The sequence below is a fragment of the Mesoplodon bidens genome, assembly GCF_964165515.1.
Source record: "Mesoplodon bidens genome assembly, chromosome: 1".
Classification (NCBI taxonomy): Eukaryota; Metazoa; Chordata; class Mammalia; order Artiodactyla; family Ziphiidae; genus Mesoplodon; species Mesoplodon bidens.
Window position 1 is genome coordinate 32,693,074 of NC_138176.1, and position 24,425 is coordinate 32,717,498.

The 24,425-nt window shown below is 48.2% G+C and overlaps 1 protein-coding gene across 2 annotated transcripts in view; it reads left to right on the top strand.

Moving 5' to 3' along the window:
* TLL2 (tolloid like 2) overlaps positions 1 to 24,425 on the top strand; it is a gene marked incomplete at its 3' end in the record, with an annotated part of 140,217 nt that overhangs the window by 101,033 nt on the left and 14,759 nt on the right. For both annotated transcript variants that reach the window (XM_081232006.1, XM_081232005.1), the window contains exons 9-13: positions 1,137 to 1,252; positions 6,988 to 7,090; positions 13,660 to 13,776; positions 14,791 to 14,936; positions 15,386 to 15,581. In XM_081232006.1, coding sequence (XP_081088132.1) covers positions 1,137 to 1,252; positions 6,988 to 7,090; positions 13,660 to 13,776; positions 14,791 to 14,936; positions 15,386 to 15,581 — 678 coding nt within the window. The remainder of the gene's footprint in view (positions 1 to 1,136; positions 1,253 to 6,987; positions 7,091 to 13,659; positions 13,777 to 14,790; positions 14,937 to 15,385; positions 15,582 to 24,425) is intronic.

Sequence of the window (24,425 nt, forward strand, 5' to 3'; positions counted from 1 at the left end):
CACTGCTGGGCATAATCCTCATGATGCCTGGCAGTTGTTCGGTAACACGATATTGAAGCCCCAATATCCAGGATTTCCTGAGGCCGATGTGGGCCGTTCTCCAGCTCTTCCTTCCTGCAGCTCCAAAAACTGCATCTTCAAATAGTTTCAAGTAGTAACTGAAAGCAAAGGTGGTTGCCGCGCAGAGGCTGAATTGCACGTAGGAAAAGAAGTGTAAGGCAGTGTGTTTCCCACACTTTGGAGGTGGCCCCATGAAAGGAGGGGCACTCAGCAAACTAATGTACCTGTCTTTGGGGTCTGAATCCCTAGAGATGAGGAGATACAAAAGCTACAGCTTCCAAGCTTACGCATAGAGATACCTTTTCTTTTGAGGACAAATTAGGGGAAATATTTTTCACATACATAGGACTAGGCTCTAGACTCCAGGCAACCCTCAAACATTCAAGGGCAGAATAGCCTACTCTAGAACATTCCAGCTTCCTGTGCTTCTGGTCATTTTCCTCCGTTTTCTTGACTATTCCGTAGCTCCTTCAGAGGTGGGTAGCAGAAAAAGAAGAGACAAGATTCCAACTAACAGCTGAAATAAATTTCAAAGCATTTTCTTTTTGCTCCATGTGCTTGCACTTTTGTATTCTCTCTGCCACAGATATTATTAGCAGTAATTATAACGGCCGCTATGTAGGGGGGAACTCACAGTGTGCTGAGCACTGCACTGAGCCATTTCATGTAATGCAGATGGTTTCATTAACCCTCTAGGTAGGTCCCACCCATTTCACAGAAAAGAAAACTGAGGTCCAGCAAGGCTGGGACATTTGCCCACCACCAAACAGCTGGCTAGAGAGCTGAGATTCAAACCTCTAGGTTGTACTCAATCCTGAGAGGCTCAGAAGAAACCCCTGGGGTGTTACTTTTTGGCCCCCAAGCCCGATTTTTGCTTTTATTGACATTTATTTGCTTTTATTTTATTGACATTTTGCCAGAAAAATGTCAATCTGCCTGACATGCTTTTTGCCAAGGTGTTCTGAGAGCTTTGGCTGGTAAAGGGGTGAATTTGCTTAGCAGCCCTGTCCAGGGGGCTGCATGGGCGGGGAGTGTGTGCACATGCCTGGATCACACGTGTTGTTTTGCTTGTGCAGCATGTGGGGAGACCCTGCAGGACACGACGGGAAACTTTTCCGCACCCGGTTTCCCGAATGGCTACCCTTCTTATTCCCACTGTGTCTGGAGGATATCGGTCACTCCAGGGGAAAAGGTAGGTATGAAACCACCTCAGGAAATTACAGCGCATTCTTTGAGTTGGGTGAGGCATGAGGAACTAGTATTATTATTAATAGTAATAATAATAGCTGTTATGTTATGAGCACCTACTATGTGCCAGTCACTGGGCAAGCTTGCCTAACGTTCATGATTTCTGGACTTTCCCACCAGCCTCCCCCATACAAATGGAGGCCTATGGACTAAATGTCTACAGGAGTTATAAATCAAGCTCACAGTATGTAAAACAAAGTAGGTGCCACCCTCCTACCTTGATAAATACACCATCAGGATGCCCTGGAAGGCGAGGATCCAATTTAGAATTTCTTGACACCTTGGAGTGCTGTTCTGGAAGGTGGCACTCCAGGGAGAGCTGGCCCCCAACCACGGCTGGCCCCTCTTCCTCTTCCCAGCCCCAGCTCCATCTAGTAGCACCCAGGGCAACCCCCAGCCCGCAATCCCAAGCACCCCCCACTCCTACCTTGCAAACAGCTGTTCCTTGGCTCCCTCTCCAGTGGAGGTGGACCGGCCAGGTGTGCTGTCCACCCTCTGGAGGATGGATCCAGGGCAGAGGTCCTTGTACACCTGGAAGTGGCCTCAGGGCTGTTTGGGCAGGGAATTCCAAGGCCCTGGGGTCCTGAGGTGCAGTCTAGGAGCTGGGAAAACTCTGTATAGGCACATTCCTTTGGTTCTGAAGATTCCATGACCCTCTAAACTTGAGCCCAGCTCAGGGGCCTCTTTTGCCCTGGTCCAAGGGTGGTATATTCTTAATCCTTCTGCAGGGTTCATCTCCTTATATCCATTATTTGAACAAGGAATCCAAGGCCCAGACATTTAAAAAATTGCCCACATTCAGAGGAAGATATAGAACTGGGAACTGGGGCTTCTGCACCTCGAAGCTTGTATTTTCCCCTACACTTCACTACAAGCCCAAGGGTTCTTCATGTTGTCTCAACCTAGAGGCAGCTACTTTTGCATCTCTGCCCCTTGGGTCTGTCTCCCTGCAGTTATACCTATCATGGCTTGTCTCACAGTATCATGACTGCTGGCTATTTGGCCGTCCCCTTTCTAGACCCTAAGCTCACTGAGTACAGACATGGTTCACCTCAGCACCCAACACAGCCCATGGCACAGAGTCATACAATAAGTATTATTTATTGAATGGATGTGTAGATGGATGAGCGGCTGAATGGAAAACTTACAGGTGGGCGTGCAGTGGGAGGTGTTGGATTTTCAGGTGCCTGTAGCCAATCTTCAGATATTCCTAATTCATCACTATAAGAAAAATGTCCACTTAAATGTTGAGTTAAATATACTGTGATAACTAGAGAGAAGCAATGGCTTAGACCATTGTGAGCATTTTATACAGGCTGGGCGCTATTCTCAGCATATCGTGTGGAGTCTCTCCTTTAATCCTCACAACAGCTTCATGTGATTGGCGCTATTACCACATCACTTTGCAGTTAAGGAAATGGACTCGCCTAAGGCTACTCAGTTTGTTGTATTGGGATTTGACCCCAGGCAATTGGACTCTGAGAGCCTGAATGCTTAACTATCATCCTAAATTATTCCACAAAGGGGACAGGCTGATAGACATTTGAACATGCATTCATACACACAGACTCACATGCACACATACACACACACACACACACACACACAACAGCCACACGCACACATCCTTCCTCTGACTCTAAGCATTTATGACCATGTGGTTGTCATCATGAGCCTGAGAAACTTCAGACCTGTCTGCCTTGGGCAGATGAGGTCCTTGTGCCTGCAGGAGGCATCCATGGGAGGGAAGGAGGAGGGGGAGGAAGGGATCTGGCAATCCCTAAATGGTTGAATTGCCCTGAATAGCAGAGGCTCTGTGATATGTTTGAACTGCATGAGATTCACCAAGCCTTAATTATTATTGCTGACTGGGTGCAGGGAGAATATATCATTGAAATTCCAGCACCAATTATTTCAACTTCTGCTTCACCCACCCAGCCTTCCCCAGAGCTGCTGGTCATCAGCAAACTTGATTGATTTGAGTTTCACCTCTTTTTTTTAAAAAAATTTATTTATTTATTTATTTATTTATTTTGGGCTGCGTTGGGTCTTCGTTTCTGTGCGAGGGCTTTCTCTAGTTGCGGCGAGCGGGGGCCACTCTTCATCGCGGTGTGCAGGCCTCTCACTATCACGGCCTCTCTTGTTGCGGAGCACAGGGTCCAGACGCGCAGGCTCAGTAGTTGTGGCTCACGGGCCTAGTTGCTCCGCGGCATGTGGGATCTTCCCAGACCAGGGCTTGAACCCGTGTCGCCTGCATTACCAGGCAGATTCTCAACCACTGCACCACCAGGGAAGCCCGAGTTTCACCTCTTGTTCATCACCTCTTCCCCTATGGTCTTTATGGTTCACTAACATACTTAAATAATTAGCCTGAATACTTATCCGTTCATTCAGACCATGAACATGTAACCAAGGAAGTTGTAATAACATTTCCTTTCTGAAATTTTAAAAAGCAAAGGCTAAAGAATTATATTGCAACCAGTTAGCAAGGATTACTGAGCCCTTCCACCTAGCATGGTGGGAGAGAAAGAAATCTAAGTACAACCTCTGTCTTCAAGAGACTTAGAGTTTAGTTGGGGTCCTCCCTTCACCCCTAAGGAGTCTCATTTAATTGAAGGAGGGGCATTTGCTTGGCACTGATATCTTTTTAACTTCTGAGATGATTCTAATCCACAAGCAGGTTGAAAGAAAAGTGACATCACACACACACACACACACACACACACTACAACACAGGAGGTAAGCTGGCCAGTTATTTTCTGGTACTGACTTCATTTCCTAGGAGATCACAGGGCTTTGTGGAAGACAGTGCTCCTTGTCCTGAGACCTGAACAAGGGAGCTGGTGGACACACTCAAGATGGGCAGCCTGTGTGAAGATCACTTCATGTGTCCGGTTCATGGTGCATTAAGTGTACATTCAGTGTGGCTTGATTTTTTAAATCGCCATTCATCAAGTGTCTAATATGTGTCAGGCATAGCACTACACACGCCATATACAGTTTCTCGTGCAGTCCCCTCAACAACCCAATGGTGTGCATGTTTCTTTTTTTTTTTTTTTTAATTTTATTTATTTATTTATGGCTGTGCTGGGTCTTCGTTTCTGTGCGAGGGCTTTCCCTAGTTGCGGCAAGTGGGGGCCACTCCTCATCGTGGTGCGCGGGCCTCTCACTATCGCGGCCTCTCTTGTTGCGGAGCACAGGCTCCAGACGCACAGGCTCAGTAGTTGTGGCTCACGGGCCCAGCTGCTCCGTGGCATGTGGGATCTTCCCAGACCAGGGCTCGAACCCGTGTCCCCTGCATTGGCAGGCAGATTCTCAACCACTGCGCCACCAGGGAAGCCCTGTGCATGTTTCTTTACAGATGAGGAAGCTAAAGGCCCAAGAGGACAATTCCCAAGATTCTAGAGCCAGGAAGGATAGAGCTGGGAGGAAACCCAGATCTGCCTGCCTCTAAAATGCCTGCTCTAGAATCACTCTAAGATAGGGAGGGAGGAGTTCCAAAGAGGGAAAGATCATGTCCATCTGGGAAATCAGGGAAGGACTCAAGGGAGAGGGAGGGGCCCCCTATCCAGGCATGGGAGGGTCTCATTAGCATGGATATATCAGGGTGCACCTGGAAATAAGGTCACATAGGATGGGTGCTGGAGGCTCTGGAAAGTAATCAGAATTTAATTTATGAGACAGGGGCATAGGGAGCTGCTGAAGTCTTCTGAGCACAGGAGGGATCTGGTAAACATGAGCTGTAAGTGCAAGATCGATCCAGAAGACCTAGTGTGCAGAATGGACGGGGGCACGGCAGGGAGGGGTTCCGGAATCATCTCAGCAGGAACAATGCAGGCAGGGCTGTTGAAGGGGCAGCGAGACTGACCTGGAGCGGGAACTCAGACATCTCAAAGGAAGAAAGTCCGTCAGCACTGGGATAAACAAGAGAGGCCAAGGAGAGCTAACCCCAAGGTACAGCACCTCAGTGATCGGGGCGAGGGTGTCACCTACAGACAGGGAAGCTGGGAGGACAATGCTTTCTTTTGAGGTGCCCTTAGAGTTAATAGGGAGCGGGGAGGACGGGCGCCAGCCGAGGAGAGAGAACAGTGGACAGAGTGTGGTGGAAACCAGAGAGGAGAGGTTCAAAGCAGAGGGGCCAGAGAACAAGGACGAAGAACTAAGTCCTCTCGATGTGGCCGGGAGGGCACTGCAAACTTTGACCCACAGCCCTCCAGCCTAAGGGGTTTACTTAGAGACAGTGGGACCCAGGGCTGTAAGAATAGAAAAGAAAGTGGCCAGTGGAGGGAGGAGAGTGAAGACGCTAGAAAAAAATGAACTGCTCGATAGCAAGGTCCCCCTGAGTGGGAAAAGCCATAGATAGGGTCAGAGGTGCAGGAGCTGGGGCAGGGCGCTTCAGGGGACTCTGGAGAGAGAAAGAGCTGAGAGGCGGCGGGCAAGGTACACGCCGAGGATGGGCAGGGAGCCCGCTTGGGAGCTGTAGCCAGACAATCCCGGGCACGTTGCATGGCGGGGCTTGAAGGGGGGTGAAGGGAGAGGGCAAACCTGACCTCGGTCTGGGCCGTCTGAGTTGGAAGGGGTGCAGCACCTGTGTGCCAAGTCTGTAGGGCCCCCCCTCCCGCTCCACTGCTTGTGGGCCGGGGCACCACTGAATGGCCTCAAGTGTGTCCAGAGGGACTGGAAACCTTCCTTCCCAGTCCCTCGGCACCCACCTCCCCAGCCTTCACTCCTCCTCACCTCTTCTGCCCCCTCATTCCAGACACATGCACAATGACCCTGCTGGATGCACAGTGCGGCTCCCCAGACATCTTGCTCTGCTTGTGTCAGTCCCTTGCATCAAAATTCTGTCTGGCCCTCCTTCTCTGGCCCCTGAACCTCTATTCTCCTTAGGTTAAATGCCACCTCCTCCGAGAAGCCTTCTCCAGATCCTCCCGGGCAGAATCTAGTTCTCCTTCCTTGGGGTTCCAGAATGCCTTTCTGTCCATCCCTTTCTTCTCAGCATTTATTCCATAATGTTCCAATTGGCTTGGCACATCTGCCCTTCCCTCATTTTCTGAGCTCCTTAAAGGCAAGTACTCTGTCTTACTGATCTTTCTATCTTGATTGGCCAACACAGACTGGCACACAGTAGGTGGTCAACTAACAATGGTGGAATGAATGAATAAATGAATGAACGGACTAACTGTAGGAAGGCTATTAGACACACCACACCTCAGAAGAGTGAGGTCATGGCCAGGGGAACATCTATCACAGAGGTGCTCGGATGCACTCGGGTTCACCCCAAACCCTTTGGAATGATTGATGATGTTTTAAGATCTTTCCGTATCTCTAAACTCCATTGACCTCTTACCTCCTTCCAAATCCCCAGTCTCAGCGCATCCCGACCAGTCTTTTTAATGCATCTTGCTTTCTATAAACCACCAAGTGACTTCAAAAGCCCAAGTTATTCCCCAGACAGAACCAAAGAACCCATCTCCTCTGTTTATTCCCCATCCTGTTTAAGGTTTATTATTGAATGTCATGAGGTTTCCTGTGAATGTGCTTTTGAGAGGACACTCCTACTGTGGTCTGAGAGCTCTGTATGCTAAAGGGTAACGTGAGAACACCGCTATGCCAGACGTATCTTCAAAACTCCTCAGGCTTGGCTGCCAAAACTCACTTTACGGTAACTCTTTGCAGATCGTCTTAAACTTCACATCCATGGATTTGTTTAAAAGCCGCCTGTGCTGGTACGACTACGTGGAGGTCCGGGATGGTTATTGGAGAAAAGCCCCCCTGTTGGGTGAGTTGACTTCAGAAAGCCTTAAGAGAGGAGTGCTCAGATGCTGTCTGCGATGCTGTTAATATTTGGAAGGGTCCATCCCGCCAGTCACAGGAAGCTCTCACGGGTCGGTGTCATTGTAAAACTCTGAACACTCCATTTGGCCGCACATGTTAAAAGCTTTTAAAACTGCGAATACTCTTTGACCCAGCCGTTCCACTTCTTAGAATTTATCCTAGGGAACTAATTAAGGAAGTGTGCAAAGCTCTCGCTACAGGGATGTTCAGTGAAGCAGGAAACATTGAAAACAATTTAAATATTCAACAGTAGGGGTTAGATGAATAAATTATAATACATCTTTTCAATGGAAAACTATCCAGCCATTAAAAATAAAGTTGGAGGGGGCTATTTATTGATACAGAAAGATGTTCATTGTACATTGCTACACAAAAGGTTTTGCAAAATAGGATATGCAACATGTAGGATTCCATTTTAACAAAAATACACTTGTATATCGATGCAGGCATTGCAAAACCAGATGCCTTCGGGTATAAGGTGTAAATGAGTGAGATGGGGCTGGTGTAATAAAGTAAGAAGTGGCAGGGAGTGTGGCAAACTGAACAGTAAATATCCTGACTCAACTTACCCAAAACAAAATTACTGAAAACATTGTGCAGCCTGGATTTGACTGGAAGAAACCATTTTGTGATCTACAATATAAATATTAAGTAAAACAAGAAATATAAATAAATAACACACAGTGGTTATTTCAGGATGATGGAGTATTTTTTAAAATTTATTCTGTGTTTGTTGTTCTTGGTTTAGCTATATTTTCTAATTTCTCTATGATGAGCATGTATTTATTTGGGGAGATGAACAGTGCTTGAACTCATCTATGAAAAGGCAGGTGGACCTTTGAGTGAGAGAAGGTAGGCAGGTGGCATAAAGAGAAAAGTCAGTTCACTCAGGATTGGTCACCAGAGGCAGATCTCTCAGGGTGACCAGGGAAGATTAACATCATATAGAGGACCAATGGCATCAGTGTTAGGACAATGGACATGGGGACTCGTTTGGCCAAGAAATGTCCACCATGGTGGAGCCAGAATGAGAAGCAGAGTCATAAGGGGCCAGCTGGGAGGGTGTCTGCTGAGAGTGGGTTGTCCTCATTTTTAGAATGCTATTCAGGGTGGGCTTCTGAGTTGGACCAGCATAAGTTCGCAGTGCAGGCTTTGTCCCTGGCATGTCTTCACGTAGGCAGAAAAGCCATACTTGTTATGCTTCGAATGACTGGCCTGAGTGTGAGCTGCTATTAGGACAACTGACCAAAGATGGAGGCCGGAAAGAAGGGAGAGAGCTAAGGGGGGGGCGGGTAGTTCACTGCCAGACTGAGCCCAACTTCGTTTCAGATTCTGGGGTAGATCAGAAGACACAGGGACAGAGGGTCTGGCTGGACCCAGGGGAGCCTGGCAGATACTAAGCTTCTGTATGGCCAAAGGGTCTCAGCCAGATCAGCTACCACTGGGAAAGGCACACAAGCCCACTCAGTTCAGAGGGCCATGAGTTTAAATTCCTAAAGGTACAAATAGATAGGAATTTGTAAAGAAGTTTTGATGAGCGCCCTTGCACTCCGAGAAAGGAAGCACGGGGTGGGGGGCAACCTCATGGTTTGGTTTGTATACTTCTGGATTATTTGGCTCTTTTACAAGAATGCATTCAGATATTATTTTATAATTAATAAAAGAAACTGTTTGGGAGGAGTTTCATGATAACATGGAATCTCGGGGACCTTAGAGTCACTTAATCACACACCTTCATGAGAAAACCACACTCCCCAAGTGCAAACCGACTCGCTAAGGCCACACAGCCTGCTGGTGGCTGAGATCAGGTCAGAACTTAGATGTCCAGCTGATGGGGCAAGGGGACTGCTGAATCTAGAAGGGGCTCCCCATAGGACTGCCGTGATTCGTTGTTTATCTGAAATTCAAATTTAACTGGGCTTCCTGTATTTTTGTTTGCTAAATCTGGCAACCCTATACCCCCCAGGGAATGTGATAGACTTAAAAAGCTCAGGAGGGGGAAGCTCTCTGTTCCTAAAGTTCCATGGAGAGGGCCAAGGCACGCTCCTGAAAATGGGCACAGGCAGAGGGATTTCCAGCTGTTCCTTGAGCTTGAAACAAGAATTTTCTCACTACAGATCCTGGGAACTCTGATTCCACGTTCATTGATTAGATGGAGCTTTTGCTGTTCGTCATTATCAATGATGGTTTTTTGTTTGGGTTTTCTTTGTTTTGCTTATATTTTACACACTTTTGCAGTGAGTGTGTGTATGTGTGTGTGAGAGTGTGTGGATGTGAGAGAGAGAGAGAAAAAGAGAGTGTCTGTGTGCGCACGCGCGCGCCGAGTGTGCTGTAGCCAAGGCATGGCTCCGCGCCTGTAACCGTCATTCTTCATTTGCAGGAGTTCTCCTTTGCCAACTATTTGGCCTGCTCTGATGTTTCCAAATGCAGTTGTTAGTGAACTTTTGTGTTTGGAACAAGTGCATTGTGTGGGCCGAGCTGGTCCCTGGGAGGGGTCAGTGCCATGAAATCTGCCGGGAGGAGGCAGGTCAATGCCCCTTTGGCAGGAGAGAGAGCGGATTAGGGCGGATTGTGAAAGTATGCATCTTGCTCTGAAAAACTGTGCATCGCATATTTTCCCAGGGCAGTGTGTGAAAATCCAGGCATAATGGATGCATAACTTTTTATGAATGAACCCTTTATGACTCCCCGTGGAGTCCACTTGTAGTGTCCTCATCTGCATTTCCTCTTCTTGATATCCTTATTAAACTCCTCCTCCAAAGGCAGGAACCAGATTTCAGTTTAGGAATCTGACACCTTTTCTCTAGTCCATTTTCTCTCCAGCCTGCTAGTCTCCTTGGGAGAAGGCTGTTTGGGGCCCAGCTTTTCACATAGTGATTAAAGGGAAATGTAAGTAGATTGAGAACATTTCACGGCTGCTTAAAGATAGCAGATTGTTTTTTTCAGTTTCGGGGGTCACTGAGGAGATTGCACCTAAAGAGGGGAGGAAGGTGGCTGCATACAGAACTCATCCAGTAATCTGAAACACTGGCCTGTTAATTGGATTCCCCTCCCTTATTTCTGCTAGAGGAATTACCCTAACAACGCACTTTTGTAGGCAGAACGGTCCTCGGGCATTCTGTCCCGCCGCAACGCACACAAAAGCTTTTCTTCCGCCTTCCCTGAAGTGGGGAGGGAAGTTCAGAAAGGCCAGGCTGGCCAATCAGTGTCGCGTGGCTCCACTACTAAGGGCTCTCTGGGCAGGGGAGGCCCCCCAAATGAGCAGAACCAATGGCATGAATCAAACTGGCCAGCCTGGTATTGCCACAAGTTTGCTTTATGGTTTGAGTCTTTGATCTTCATTCCTATGTGTCTGTTTCCAAATTGGGAAATGGGAATAGTGATTATATTCCAGACAGCAGATTTGATGTCTACTGATCCAAAAAAGGTGCAGTGTTCAGAACTGCACCTCAAACAGAGGAGTTCCTTTGGATGGTGGTGGCGGTGATGGTGATGATGATGAAGAGCATGAGACTGATGATGAAGGTCAAGATCTCAGGCTGCCAGGATTCAAATCCTGCTGCCACTTACAATCCTGAGTGTAACTCACACTGAGTGTAGCTCAGCTCAAATTCTCCAAAGCTCAGTTTTTTCAGAAATGAGATTAATAATAGCACCTATTTCAGAAGGTAGTAGGGAGGCAAATAGAAAATCCATGGAAAGTGTGTAGGACAGTGTCTGGCATAGTCTGGTTCAATTCAAAAGGGAGCTTTTATCAGAACCATTACAGTGAAGGTGAGAGTCTGGAGACATCAGTCCAGGGACAATGTAGAGGGTTCTAGTTAAGAATTACAAGGTGATCTGGGGAGACATTGCTTAGACATAATTTGTAATTTATTCTACCAAGTCTAGCTCTGCCAAGGCAGTAAAACACACCTGAGCCGGTATTTCCTGTCTCTTCTGGGGTACAGAGCAGAGGTGGCTGGTCCTGTGGCACTGGTTTCTTAGGCAGCAAGGTGGTGGAAGTCCCTCTCTCTTTTGAAAACTTCCCCAGCGGCTGTGATAGCTGTTTTTTTTTGTTTTTTTTTTGCGGCACGCGGGCCTCTCACTGTTGTGGCCTCTCCCCTTGTGGAGCACAGGCTCCGGACGCGCAGGCTCAGCGGCCATGGCTCACGGGCCCAGCCGCTCCGCAGCATGTGGGATCTTCCCAGACCGGGACACGAACCCCCGTCCCCTGTATCGGCAGGCGGACTCTCAACCACTGCGCCACCAGGGAAGCCCAACAGCTGGGGTTTTAAAAGGAGAAATTTGGACTTGAAACTCAGTTTGGCTAAGAAAGAGTTCCTTTTGTGAACCGGCATTGCTTCACTGCTGTTCAGTGGCTCTGTCTTCTCACTCGTGAGCAATACTTCCCCAGGCTTACATGCAGTTTTCCAAGAACTAATTGGTACTAATTGGCCATGCCCGAGGAACCATTATTGGAAGTGTATAGACTGCTGATGGATTTTTCCTTACCCAATTCTCAACAGCAGTTTGAGCTCATCTCCCTTAATTTTAAGCTCCCCAAATCCAAAAGGCTACAGGCAGCCAGAATCAGAAGGAAATGGAAGGACATTAGCAACCTCTACCCCTGTGTCTCCCCAAAGAATGTCGACCACAATTGGCCACTAGGAAATGTCTGTAGTGGCATTTATTACTCCCCCAGTCTCATTCCCTCGCCCCATTTCTCAGAAGGGCAGAGCAGCGTTACAGCTTCAAGGGGTTGATCCAGTGGCTAACACAGTGCTGGCCATAAGAGGATACCCAGTAAACATCTGTCAGATGGACTTTAAAACATTTTTTGGAGATAAAATTCATGCACCATAATACATCTCATCATTAGCGCATGTAAGTCAGTGGTTTCAGTGTGCTCACAGAGTTGTACAGCCACCACAGGCTGAGAGCATCTTCATCATCCCCCAGAGAAAGCCCATACCCATTAACCGTCATTCCCCCTCCCCCCACGTTAAATGGATTCTTGAATGACTCACACAGTCAGCGTTTGGTGGAGCCACGGACGCTTTCCATTCCGAGAGACCTTGGCTGGTCTGTGTTGTGAGCTGATGATGAGTATGACTCAGTCCATCTCCCACCCCACCCCTGTTCTTGCCCTGGCTGCCATCCTTCTGTGGCATTGGAAATTATATGGCCAAGGATGACCATGCCCTGGGAAGGCCTGGCCTTCCCCCTTTTCCTCCGTAAAGGGTCCAAATTTCACACAATGTACCCATGTGTCTAAGAAATACACATTTATTTGTATGTTCAATACCACAAGTTCAGTAGCAATTATGAGCCCCTTTCCATCAGGTAGTGGGAACTTAATTACAGTCAATTTGTGGTTTTTCCCGCAGGGTACCAGTGGGGGGCACACTTTGTGCCAGGGCATGGTGTCTGGCACATTTCCATCCCAACTGGCATTGCTGGGATGTCTTCATCCCCCTCTTGTCTCCAGTCCTCTGTCCACCTAAGTGGCTGCGGTGCCTCCTCCTTGTCTCAGCCCTAGGCCAGTTCAGATTGGTGCCAAGTCCACATCTCCCTAGAAGACATTCTATGGGAGACGTGCTATGTATGGCTCCCCAGGCCCTCGGGGCTATGGGAAAGTCGCTTCCATGCCCTCCCAGGAGTCCTGTTGCTGCCATCGTGTCCTGCTTTCCCTGAAGAACTCTGCATGCCTGTCTCCTGGCCTAATGTCTTAAGAAAACATACAGACACTCCTGTTCTGACCCCAGGTCGGACATGGGGAATCCAGGGTCTTGTTGCCCCTCCAGGCTGTGCCAAGGACTGCCCTGGGGGCACAGCTCTCTGCTTCTCCCAGCTCCTTAAACTTCCTCGGGGTCTCTATCAACCTTCTCCACCCAGGGCACAGGGTCCTTTCAGAGGTTCTATGGTGCCCTCTCCAATCCTCTCTCTCCCTCTAGGAGAGGATTGCTCCACCATCCTAGGAATCTTTCTAAGACTACAAGGCAGGGGAAATGTGCTCTTATTCACTGTGTATTTTCCCAAATCTTTGGTATTGTGGCTAGACTTGTGGAATCCAAAAGCCAAGAACTGATTTTGTCATCATGTGTCTTCTGGCAACCCTTCCCCGAGACAAGGAAGGCATAAGGCATGCCCCCCAAATAGAAGGGTGTATATGTAATAGAAATACCAGGGGGGACACTCATCACTTTCTCAGACCACCATCCCACCACTGGCCTTGCTGGGACGTCCTCACCCCGCTGAGCACCTCAACAAGACCCACTGGTAGGGGAGGGGGTGCCTGGGCCACACTCAGGGTATTTGATTGATTGGAGTCTGAGACTCTCCTGAAGGAGGCATACAGGCGTGTGACTGTTTCCATCCCAGCTTTTAATCCTGTATGTGCTACAGGATGAGTTGCCTAGCGAGGACTGCTCACCTTGAACCGCATTTGAAGCAGCACTGCTCTCTCTCTGCCTGCACTGAGTCCCTCCGTGCCGTCCGCCAGCAGCCTGACCGTTCTTTTCCGCTTCCCAGGTAGGTTTTGTGGCGACCAAGTCCCGGAGCAGCTCATATCCACAGACAGCCGGCTCTGGGTGGAATTCCGAAGCAGCAGCAACATCCTGGGCAAGGGCTTCTTCGCGGTGTATGAAGGTTTGTTCATGACGAGGGAAGCCGCTGGCGTGGCTCCTGATGTGCCTCAGTCCTTCACGTGCAGCTGGTGTCCCTTCCCACCCTTGCACGTGTGGCAGCTGCCCAAGCCCTGAGGGTGGGGCAGCACCGTCCCCTTCTCCCACCGTATGGAAGCTGAGAGGCTAGCTGGGCTCCCTTCGGGACAGGCGCCATCTACCTGTCACCACCCTGCTGAACCCTTATCCAGTCCAGCGGGGATGGTGTTGGGGGTTATAGAACACTGTGGAAATGAAAGCAGGCTCTGAATAACTGTGTGAGCCTGAGCAAAGAATCCAAACCTCTCTGAGTTTCATTTGTGAAAAGAGGACTTTGGACGAGGTCAAGGAATTTCCAGCTACATTTCTTGGAAGGGCCTCTGAAGCCACTATGGTGGTTGAGTTGAGGGAACCAGTAGGTCTGGGCTCTAGGCAGCTGCCACCAGGGCAATTCTGCTTCTGTTTGTTCCACATATTGGGTTTCTCTGGCTAGTTAGCCCTGTGCCCGCCCTCCACCCAAAGGAAAACACTAAATAGTTATTAAGGCCCCTTAGGGACTTAAATTGTAATTTTGGAGAGACCAAAGCTTTGTTTTTATAAAGGAAATAGCGTGCGTGTGCGTGTGTACACATCACTCTGTACCAGAGGCCTCCACCCTCTGCATCAGAATCACTGGGGGATCTCAAACCCCTGGTGATCGCCCAGACACACTTGATCAGGAATTCTTGGGATGTGGCCCTGGCTCCCATAGTTTGAAAAATCTCCCAGGTGATTTTGATGCACAGCAAAGTTAGAGAACCACTGCTCTACATGGTTATTTTCTTTATATGAGAAAAATTCAGAGTTGCAAACACATGAGATTATGCCTTTCTGGAGGCACAGTCTCGGTTGAATGGAAATGAAAATGTTGGCAAGTGGAGCCACCTAGTGGTGTACTTCCTTAGTAAGCTCTGACCAGGGACCCCCCCCACCGCCTTTCCTCCTGGCTCTTTTTCTAAAGCTACCTGTGGGGGAGACCTTAACAAAGATGCCGGTCAGATTCAATCTCCAAACTACCCGGATGACTACAGACCTTCCAAGGAATGTGTTTGGAGGATTACGGTTTCCGAGGGATTTCACGTGGGGCTTACCTTCCAAGCTTTTGAGGTGAGTACGCTGATCTTAGACACTGTGCTCTATAAAGATACGTTTCCATTTTTTGGTTGAAAACAGGAACCTAAGAGGCCATTTCAAGTCCATGATGCATTTTGCCAGGACATCTGGTATCAGAGCCTCTGCAGGCTTTGAAATCACATCTGCCTCCTTGCTGAAGGCTGCTGGAGAGGGTGGGGGAATAATTGAAGCAGAAGCCTAGAATGGGATCCCAGGGCGTTTTGTTGAATCTTTCTTCCCTGTTTATCATGACTTAATCTCTTTGCAGCTTGATTCATCCTTGACTTGCGCAAGTAGGAGACAGCTTGGAAAAGCCCAGGACACGTTTGGGTCCTTTTGTCTCTTAGTTAGATTTTCAAGAGTGATATTTAGGTTCCTTTCTTAAATTGAAAACCTTAAGGCCAAGCTGCTGTCTTTCACGTTGTCTCCGTTTCTCCGTTTAGATCGAAAGACACGACAGTTGTGCATACGACTACCTGGAAATCCGCGACGGTCCTGCGGAAGAGAGCGCCCTGATTGGCCACTTTTGTGGCTATGAGAAGCCAGAGGATGTAAAGTCCAGCTCCAACAGAATGTGGATGAAGTTTGTGTCTGATGGCTCTATCAATAAAGCAGGCTTTGCAGCCAATTTTTTCAAGGGTATGAATTCGCAGTTGTTTCCATTTTAGTCACAGGTTGAAGTATTGCCCCCCTGGCCTAAGAGTCACAAAACCCATAGGGAACCTTAGCACCAAACAAGGCTTCCTGCAGTGAGGAGGCAGCAAGCCGTTTCAGAGCTGTGCGTAGATTCCCCAGCGGGGTTCACGAGTGACTCGGGAACAGGCTCAGCCTTGGCTTCTTTCTTTGTGGGAGAACGTTGTGCTGCCGCACTTGGAAATTAGGTTTATAAGTTTCCAAGGTCAACTTCATGAACCTTAGTGAAACTGAGCATTGATAACAATACATATTTGTGTAGTCACTATCATTAATTGAGCACCTACTGTGTGCCAGGAACGGTGCAAGGTACTTGACTTACACTATGTCATTTAATTCCCAAAATAAACCTCGAGTTGGGTTTAGATCATGCTTGATCAGGGTTGAGAAGGGCTGCTCAGGGTCACTCAAGTTAAGTGGCAGATCAAGAATCTAAACACAGTCTGACTCCTAAACTCAAACTCTTTCTAGAACATTGCCTTGCATGCCCTGATGTGGGCCAGAGAGGCAACCCAGGTCTTCAGCTCCTGAAGCATCAGCTCCCAGTCTACAAGCCTACCCTCAAGTGGGCAGAGCTGGGCAGGGGGCTGGGGGAGACTGAGAAGGTGTGGCACACACAGGAAACCAACCTCGGTGCCGCCTTAGGGACTGACTGCTCTGTAAGATCTTGATAAAATCAGACGCAGAATGGCATGGGAAGACCAGCATTCCTGGCCCCAGCAGAGCGAGCTTCCTAAGACTCTTTTTTTTTTTTTTAACATGTTTATTGGAGTATAATTGCTTTACAGTGGTGTGTTAGTTTCTGCTTTATAACAAAGTGAATCAGTTATACATATACATATGTTCCCATATCTCTTCCCTCTTGCGTCTCCCTCCCTCCCACCCTCCCTATCCCACCCCTCTAGGTGGTCACAAAGCACCAAGCTGATCTCCCCGTGCTATATATGGCTGCTTCCCACTAGCTATCTATTTTATGTTTGGTAGTGTATATATGTCCATGCCACTCTCTCACTGTCACAGCTTACCCTTCCCCCTCCCCATATCCTCAAGTCCATTCTCTAGTAGGTCTGTGTCTTTATTCCTGTCTTACCCCTAGGTTCTTCGTGACCTTTTTTTTTTTTTTCCCTTAGATTCCATATGTATGTGTTAGCATACGGTATTTGTTTTTCTCTTTCTGACTTACTTCACTCTGTATGACAGACTCTAGGTCCATCCTTAGACTCTTTTGAATAGATAGGTTTTCCTTCTCTGCTCTCAGAGCCCTGGAATTCCTCAGACCACATGCTAAGACGAAATATTGGCTATTCCCCAATGCATTGTGACTGGGCGCCCACCAGCACACCAGCAGCCACTGAATGGAGATCTCCAGTCTGCAACTGGTGGTCCCCAATCAGTGGCCCCTTCCTCCCTCCTCTCCCAGGGCTCCCGGCTGTGCTAACCCAGAATTCCTGGTTCCTTCCTTACTCTGTCTCCCCATCTGCCCCCTCTTTATCCCCTTCTCCCAGGTTTTAGGTGAGCAGATGGTGTCAGAAGAACCCACTTCAAGCTGTGTGACCCTGAGCAAGCATCCCTTTGTCCTTACTGAAGCCCCTGTTTTCCTCTCTGTAAAACAGGGAGAAGGAAATCTGCCCATTTTACCCAGCCAGCTGTGAAGCCCCAATGAAATGATGGCTGTGGAGACACTTCATAAGCTGAAAAGTACCACACAAGTGTGTGGGATTTTTTTTTTTTTCTGCTTTGAGCCATCTGGGGACAGCAAACCCAAACAGAAACAGAGCAGAATCCTAATGCTCTGAGTAATTGGAGACAAAGTTTAATTCTTTCCCAAGCAAAAACAAAAAAACCCCCAAAAAACCAAGCCACATCAAGTGTATTTCAAATGCAGTTCGCCTAGTGGTTGTGGTGGGAAGAAGGACATGGGAATCTTAGTAGAGGTGCCTTAGTAGTGGTGCCTTAGTAGAGGTGCCTTAGTAGAGATGCCTTAGTAGAGGTGCCTTAGGAGAGATGCCTTAGGAGAGATGCCTTAGGAGAGATGCCTTAGTAGAGGTGCCTTAGTAGAGATGCCTTAGTAGAGGTGCCTTAGTAGAGGTGCCTTAGTAGAGGTGCCTTAGTAGAGATGCCTTAGGAGAGATGCCTTAGGAGAGATGCCTTAGGAGAGATGCCTTAGGAGAGATGCCTTAGTAGAGGTGCCTTAGTAGAGATGCCTTAGGAGAGATGCCTTAGGAGAGATGCCTTAGGAGAGATGCCTTAGTAGAGGTGCCTTAGTAGAGATGCCTTAGTAGAGGTGCCTTAGTAGAGATGCTTAGTAGAGGTGCCTTAGTAGAGATGCCTTAGGAGAGATGCCTTAGGAGAGATGCCTTAGGAGAGATGCCTTAGGAGAGGTGCCTTAGTAGAGATGCCTTAGTAGAGATGCCTTAGTAGAGGTGCCTTAGTAGAGATGCCTTAGTAGAGATGCCTTAGTAGAGGTGCCTTAGTAGAGATGCCTTAGGAGAGATGCCTTAGGAGAGATGCCTTAGGAGAGATGCCTTAGTAGAGGTGCCTTAGTAGAGGTGCCTTAGTAGAGGTGCCTTAGTAGAGATGCCTTAGTAGAGGTGCCTTAGTAGAGATGCCTTAGGAGAGATGCCTTAGTAGAGGTGCCTTAGTAGAGATGCCTTAGTAGAGGTGCCTTAGTAGAGATGCCTTAGTAGAGATGCCTTAGTAGAGATGCCTTAGTAGAGGTGCCTTAGTAGAGGTGCCTTTGTAGAGATGCCTTAGTAGAGATGCCTTAGTAGAGGTGCCTTAGTAGAGATGCCTTAGTAGAGGTGCCTTAGTAGAGATGCCTTAGGAGAGATGCCTTAGGAGAGATGCCTTAGGAGAGGTGCCTTAGTAGAGGTGCCTTAGTAGAGATGCCTTAGTAGAGATGCCTTAGTAGAGGTGCCTTAGTAGAGATGCCTTAGGAGAGATGCCTTAGGAGAGATGCCTTAGTAGAGGTGCCTTAGTAGAGGTGCCTTAGTAGAGATGCCTTAGTAGAGATGCCTTAGTAGAGGTGCCTTAGTAGAGATGCCTTAGTAGAGGTGCCTTAGTAGAGATGCCTTAGGAGAGATGCCTTAGGAGAGATGCCTTAGGAGAGATGCCTTAGTAGAGGTGCCTTAGTAGAGGTGCCTTAGTAGAGGTGCCTTAGTAGAGATGCCTTAGGAGAGATGCCTTAGGAGAGATGCCTTAGGAGAGGTGCCTTAGGAGAGGTGCCTTAGTATAGGTGCCTTAGTAGAGATGCCTTAGTAGAGGTGCCTTAGTAGAGATGCCTTAGTAGAGATGCCTTAGTAGAGGTGCCTTAGTAGAGGTGCCTTAGGAGAGGTGCCTTAGGAGAGATGCCTTAGGAGAGATGCCTTAGGAGAGATGCCTTAGTAGAGGTGCCTTAGTAGAGATGCCTTAGTAGAGATGCCTTAGTAGAGGTGCTTTAGTAGAGATGCCTTAGGAGAGATGCCTTAGGAGAGATGCCTTAGGAGAGATGCCTTAGTAGAGGTGCCTTAGTAGAGGTGCCTTAGTAGAGATGCCTTAGGAGAGATGCCTTAGTAGAAGTAGAGGTGCACAGCCCTCGCCTCACCCTAGCCCAGACTGCACCTGCTGGGTGTCTCTCAGCCTGGGGAGACCCCCATCTGACTTAGCGGCTGCGCTGGTTGGGTCGCCTACAGCAAGTGATAAAACCTCTCTGAGCCCCAATCTCTCTACCTGTAGAAACAATACTACCAGGTTATCGCAGAGTTATTGTCAGGAGACAATGAAATAGCATTAAGTGAACACACATGGTGTCATGTTTAGTCCCATTAATTTTTTTGCTAAGGAAGGAATCTCTGAAGTGGTTATTCTTCTCTCTGGAAAAAATGATGTGACATCGTCTTCTTGCAGTTGCCGTGTGTCACTTTCTTGTCGCTGCTGTAACAAAGGACCACAAATGTGGTGGCGTAAAACAACACAAACTTACCATCTTACAGTTCTTGAGGTCAGAATCCCTTGCCTTTTCCAGCCTGTAGGGGAGGCGCCTGCACTCCTTGGCTGGTGGTGCCCTTCGGTCTTCAAGCAGCAAAGGGCAGCTGAGACCTTCTCGGGCTGCATCCCAGACCTCTGCCTCCATCACCACGTTTCCTTTTCTGACCCTGACTCTCCTCCTCCCACTTTCAGTTGTAAGGACCCTTGTGGTAACAGTGGGCCCACCCAGACGATCCAGGATAATCTTCCATTTCAAGAACCTGAAATCACATCTAATCACATCTGCAAAGTCCTTTTTGCCACGTAAGGGTAAGGTAACATTCCCAGGTTCCAGGACTATGATGTGGACGGCTTTGGGAGACCTCATTTTACTTACCACGTCACAGATAACCGTGAGGTTTTATTCTAATTCTGTTTATCCTAATTCTCCCGTCCTTCTCCTTCCCTGACTTCCACCCCCAGGTCTGTAAATTAGGTGTTGGGGCTTCTTTCCAGTAAGAGAACTGGTAACCAGTTGGCACTAGCCCACCCACATCTCATCCCTGGCTCTGCTGACGATCAGCATTGCAATTTTTGAGAGAACCAGCTAAAACTGGAGGTTAGGGTTTCCAGATTGAACACATTTTTAAAAACCGTTTGCCCAGTTAAATTCAAAGTTCAGATAAAGAATGATCTTTTAGTATATGTACGTCCCAAATATTGCATACTGTACTAAGAAATAATTAATTGTTCATCTGAAATTCAACTTTAATGGAGCCTTCTGCTTTTTTTGTGGCAACCCTACTGGAGATGCCAGTCAGTGCAGTGGAGAGGGGTGTTTCTCTCTGTGATGCTAAACCGGTTTGTAAGGGACTGAGTCTAGAGCCTTGGCCTGCTCTGAGCAACCATGATAACTAGCTCCATTTTAGTGGTTAGAAAATGCCATCTTCTCCCTCTTCTACCTTGAACATTTATTCAGCAGTCATCAAACTGTGTCTCAGGGGCTGTGGGACAGAGGAGAACAAGGTCCTTGTCTTTAAGAGCTCAAGGTGACAAAGGAGACCTGTGAGCCAGTGGGCAGTGATAGGGAAGTGTTGACATCGGAGGAGGGTCTCACTCAGCATGGGGGTGGGGTCAGCACCCAGCCTAGATATTCAAGGACATGTCAGTTGGCAAACAGCTTTTTAGATGCCTGTAAAGGTGTTAATTGAAGCCCATCTAGGCTAACTTAGTGCACAGGCCCAGCTTGACACCTTTTTTATGTCAAGAAGGATTGTAGAGAGCCACATTTAGAAGAGAAAGAACTATACGGCATTGACCTTGACCCTGAATCTTCAAAGAGGAGTCATGTCTGGTGGAAGCCTCTTTGGGACCTATTAAAGGAGAAAGAAAAGACATCTATCGAGTATGCCAGAAGCTGTACCAACTACCTCACTTTGTCTCCAGAGCAACCCCTTGCTTGGCATTATTACCCCCATTTTTTTTTTTTTTTTTTTTTTTTTTTTTTTGCTGTACGTGGGCCTCTCACTGTTGTGGCCTCTCCCGTTGCGGAGCACAGGCTCCGGACGCGCAGGCCCAACGGCCATGGCTCACGGGCCCAACCGCTCCGCGGCATGTGGGATCTTCCCAGACCGGGGCACGAACCCGTGTCCCCTGCATCGGCAGGCGGACTCCCAACCACTGCGCCACCAGGGAAGCCCTATTACCCCCATTTTAAAATTGAGGAAACTGAAGTTCTAAGGTGGCCGAGCTAGAAGTAGGCCCTGCATGTGCAGGACTTCACAGCTCACTCTCTTTCCTCTGCAGAGAAAAGAGAAAGTAAAGTGAAGGGATTTGAATTTTTGATTTGATTCTGACATTCGTCACCCTTCTGCCATGGGAGTATAGGGAGAAGGGCCCTGGATTTAGCCTCTGCCGTTTGGGGTCTAGCCCTGCCCTCACACTTCTTACCAGCTCACTGCTCTCAGGCAGGTCAGTTTTCCTTTCTGAGACTTGATCCTGCCTGCTTTGTCCTCTGCCGTAGTCACAGTGCCAGACCCACAGTGGGCTCAATAAATACTTACAGGGCAGCGGATGAATGAATAAGGCTCAGATTCTCGTTTGTGGATTGGGCTTCTTGCTCCCTGCTCTGCCTACCTTTCAGGGTTCCCACGCAGATGAATGAGGCCAGAGACCACAGTGCAGAGCAGTGCTGTCCAACAGAAAGAGGAGGCAAGTCACAAATGCAAGCCATGAATGTAACTTTCAACTTTCCAGCAGCCACCTTACAAAAAAAGAAGAAGAAGAAGAGAAAGAAAGAGGCAAAATTAGTTTTAATACTATATATATATATATATATATATATATATATATATATATTTTTTTTTTTTTTTTTTTTTTTTTGTGGTACGCGGGCCTCTCACTGTTGTGGCCTCTCCCGTTGTGGAGCACAGGCTCCAGACGCGCAGGCTCAGCGGCCATGGCTCACGGGCCCAGCCGCTCTGCGGCATGTGGGATCTTCCCAGACCGGGGCACGAACCCGTGTCCCCTGCATCGGCAGGTGGACTCTCAACCACTGCGCCACCAGGGAAGCCCTAATACTATATTTTATTTAATCCAATATATCAAAAATACTATCATTTAAATATGTAACCAATATACACAATATTAATGAGAGATTTTATGGCTTTTTTTTTCCACACTAAGTCTTGGAAATCCAGTGTGTTTTACACTCACAGCACATCTGAATTTAGAATAGCTGCATTTCAAGTGTTCAGTAGTCACATGGGATCTAGCACAGGTTAGCCCAGGTCTAGAGCCCTGACACAGCCAGCTCTTTGTCAGCCTTTTTCCAGCAAGGCTGTCAGTAGGATGTCCTGTGAGCACACGGGCCAGTGCGTGTGTCAGGACTTCTCCAGTGAAAGAAAGTGGAAGAGTAACTACAAAGGCCACGCAGAAGAGTTGGACCAGCCAAAGAAGCTCTTGCCTTGGTGCCAGTTGGCAGGAGTCTCTGCCCAGGGCCCAGCTGGCACGTGGCTCTGTCCAGGGTGCCAGTTGGCCTCTGCATCCCTCTCCTGGCGCCAGATGGAAGTCCCTCTCAGAGCCTGCTGGCCGGGCAGCAGGCAAAGCACCTCGCATCTCCACTTACTTGGGGAGATGGCAAGTGCATTTTCGGGTTGGCAAGGCCATTTTGGTGCCACACTCCCCACAGAAAGAATGGGAGGGTTTCCCACCTTGATCCCCATGCTCCACAGTCCCAGTGCTGATGGCCCACCATGGAATCTGTGATGTGGGGGACTGGCTCCCTTCAAGGTACTTCAAAAGCTTAGGGATGTGCCTTGCCTTCCCTTTCCTTAACTCTCTCTGAAACAGTGTTTGGGATCCTACCTCAGTCATCTCATTATCTAACCTCAGAATGTTTCCTTCTTTCACTGGTACTACTTGGAGAAGGCAAAAAAAAAGGCCAGAGTCAGCAAAGCTGATCCCTGATTCAGTTTCTTCTCCCACCCCCACACTCTCCCAGATTTTTCTGGGTTGCTTGGCTTTGGCCACTGTAGCCCAGAGCAAGCATGAGCCTGTGGGCTTGAAGCAGATGATACTTCATTCCAGTGTGGAGGTGATGCAGAGGACACCCAGGCTCCCCCTGAGAGCAGGGCCCCTGATTCACTTCCACACCATATACCCGAGCTGGAGCAGGGGTGGAAATGGCCAAACATCCCACTGCTCTTTCTGGAGAGAGCTCAGGTGTAAAGGTTTACCTTTTACCCATCTTCCTGGGCCGAACATCCTACCCTTCTAGTCTTTGGAAGAAATATACTCCCTTTGCTTTAGGTGCAAATCCAATCCACCAGCCTCTCTCCCTCCACATGGCTAAGATGGTGCCAGGAGATTTATCAGTGGTCCTCCTTTTCTTGCCTATGACAATCGTGTGTCCTGCCCATCGCATCTTCTGGCATCAGTCTCCTCTCCCCCAACCACCCAGCTTGGCCCTTTGTTTAACTTGCTCTATGTTGATGGGCTCTTTCCATGGTTCCTTTCCGCCCTCCCTCCAGTTTCTTGACTCTGCTGTGCTGCCTTCCTGCCCGTCTAGTCTTCCTTCATTGGCCCATCCTTGACACTTTTTCCTTCTTTCTGTTCCTGCCTTGTCTCTCTCTCCCCTCCCCAGGCCTACTCTACTCTTCCCTGATTCAGGGATGCCAGGTAACCTTATCCTTTTCACTACTCCCATCACTGTGTCTCTCCATCCACTGGAATTTCAAAAGCAACCCTGCTCTTTTCTAGAGCAATAGCTAATGTGTACTGAGTGTCTATATGCTGGGTACTTCACAGGCATCATTTTCAATCACCACAACCCTAAAAGCAGATATTATTCTCATCTTAAAAGTGGAGGAAGGCTCAGAAAGGTCAAACCATCCAGTTTATTGAAGGAAGATCCCCTGGTGAATCCAACCCAGGTCTGTCTGGCTCACTCTAAAGACTGGACTTTTTCTATTCCTCATTGTTATTGATTCTCCTCCTTTTATACTTTTCAGCAAATGTCAGAGAAAGTACTTTGCCTACTGTAAAGTAGTAAACAACTGCAGGATTGTTACTACTTTAGCAAACTTAATACCTATACTTATTTGAAGCTATGGACAACTTCAACCCCTTGTCTAGAGCGTGTCTCCTAAGCCCAGTCTCCCCTACTGACTGACTTATTTAAGCTTTTGTTGAGCCCAAGAACACATCACTCTTAGAGTCACCTAAGTTTACTCCTCACTATATGAAATGATGGGATATTTACAAACTATCCTGCACCCAGTGATGAGCCACCGGGTAATGAGTATTTTGTGCATCATGGATCAGGGAGATTGGAAGGAAATGTGT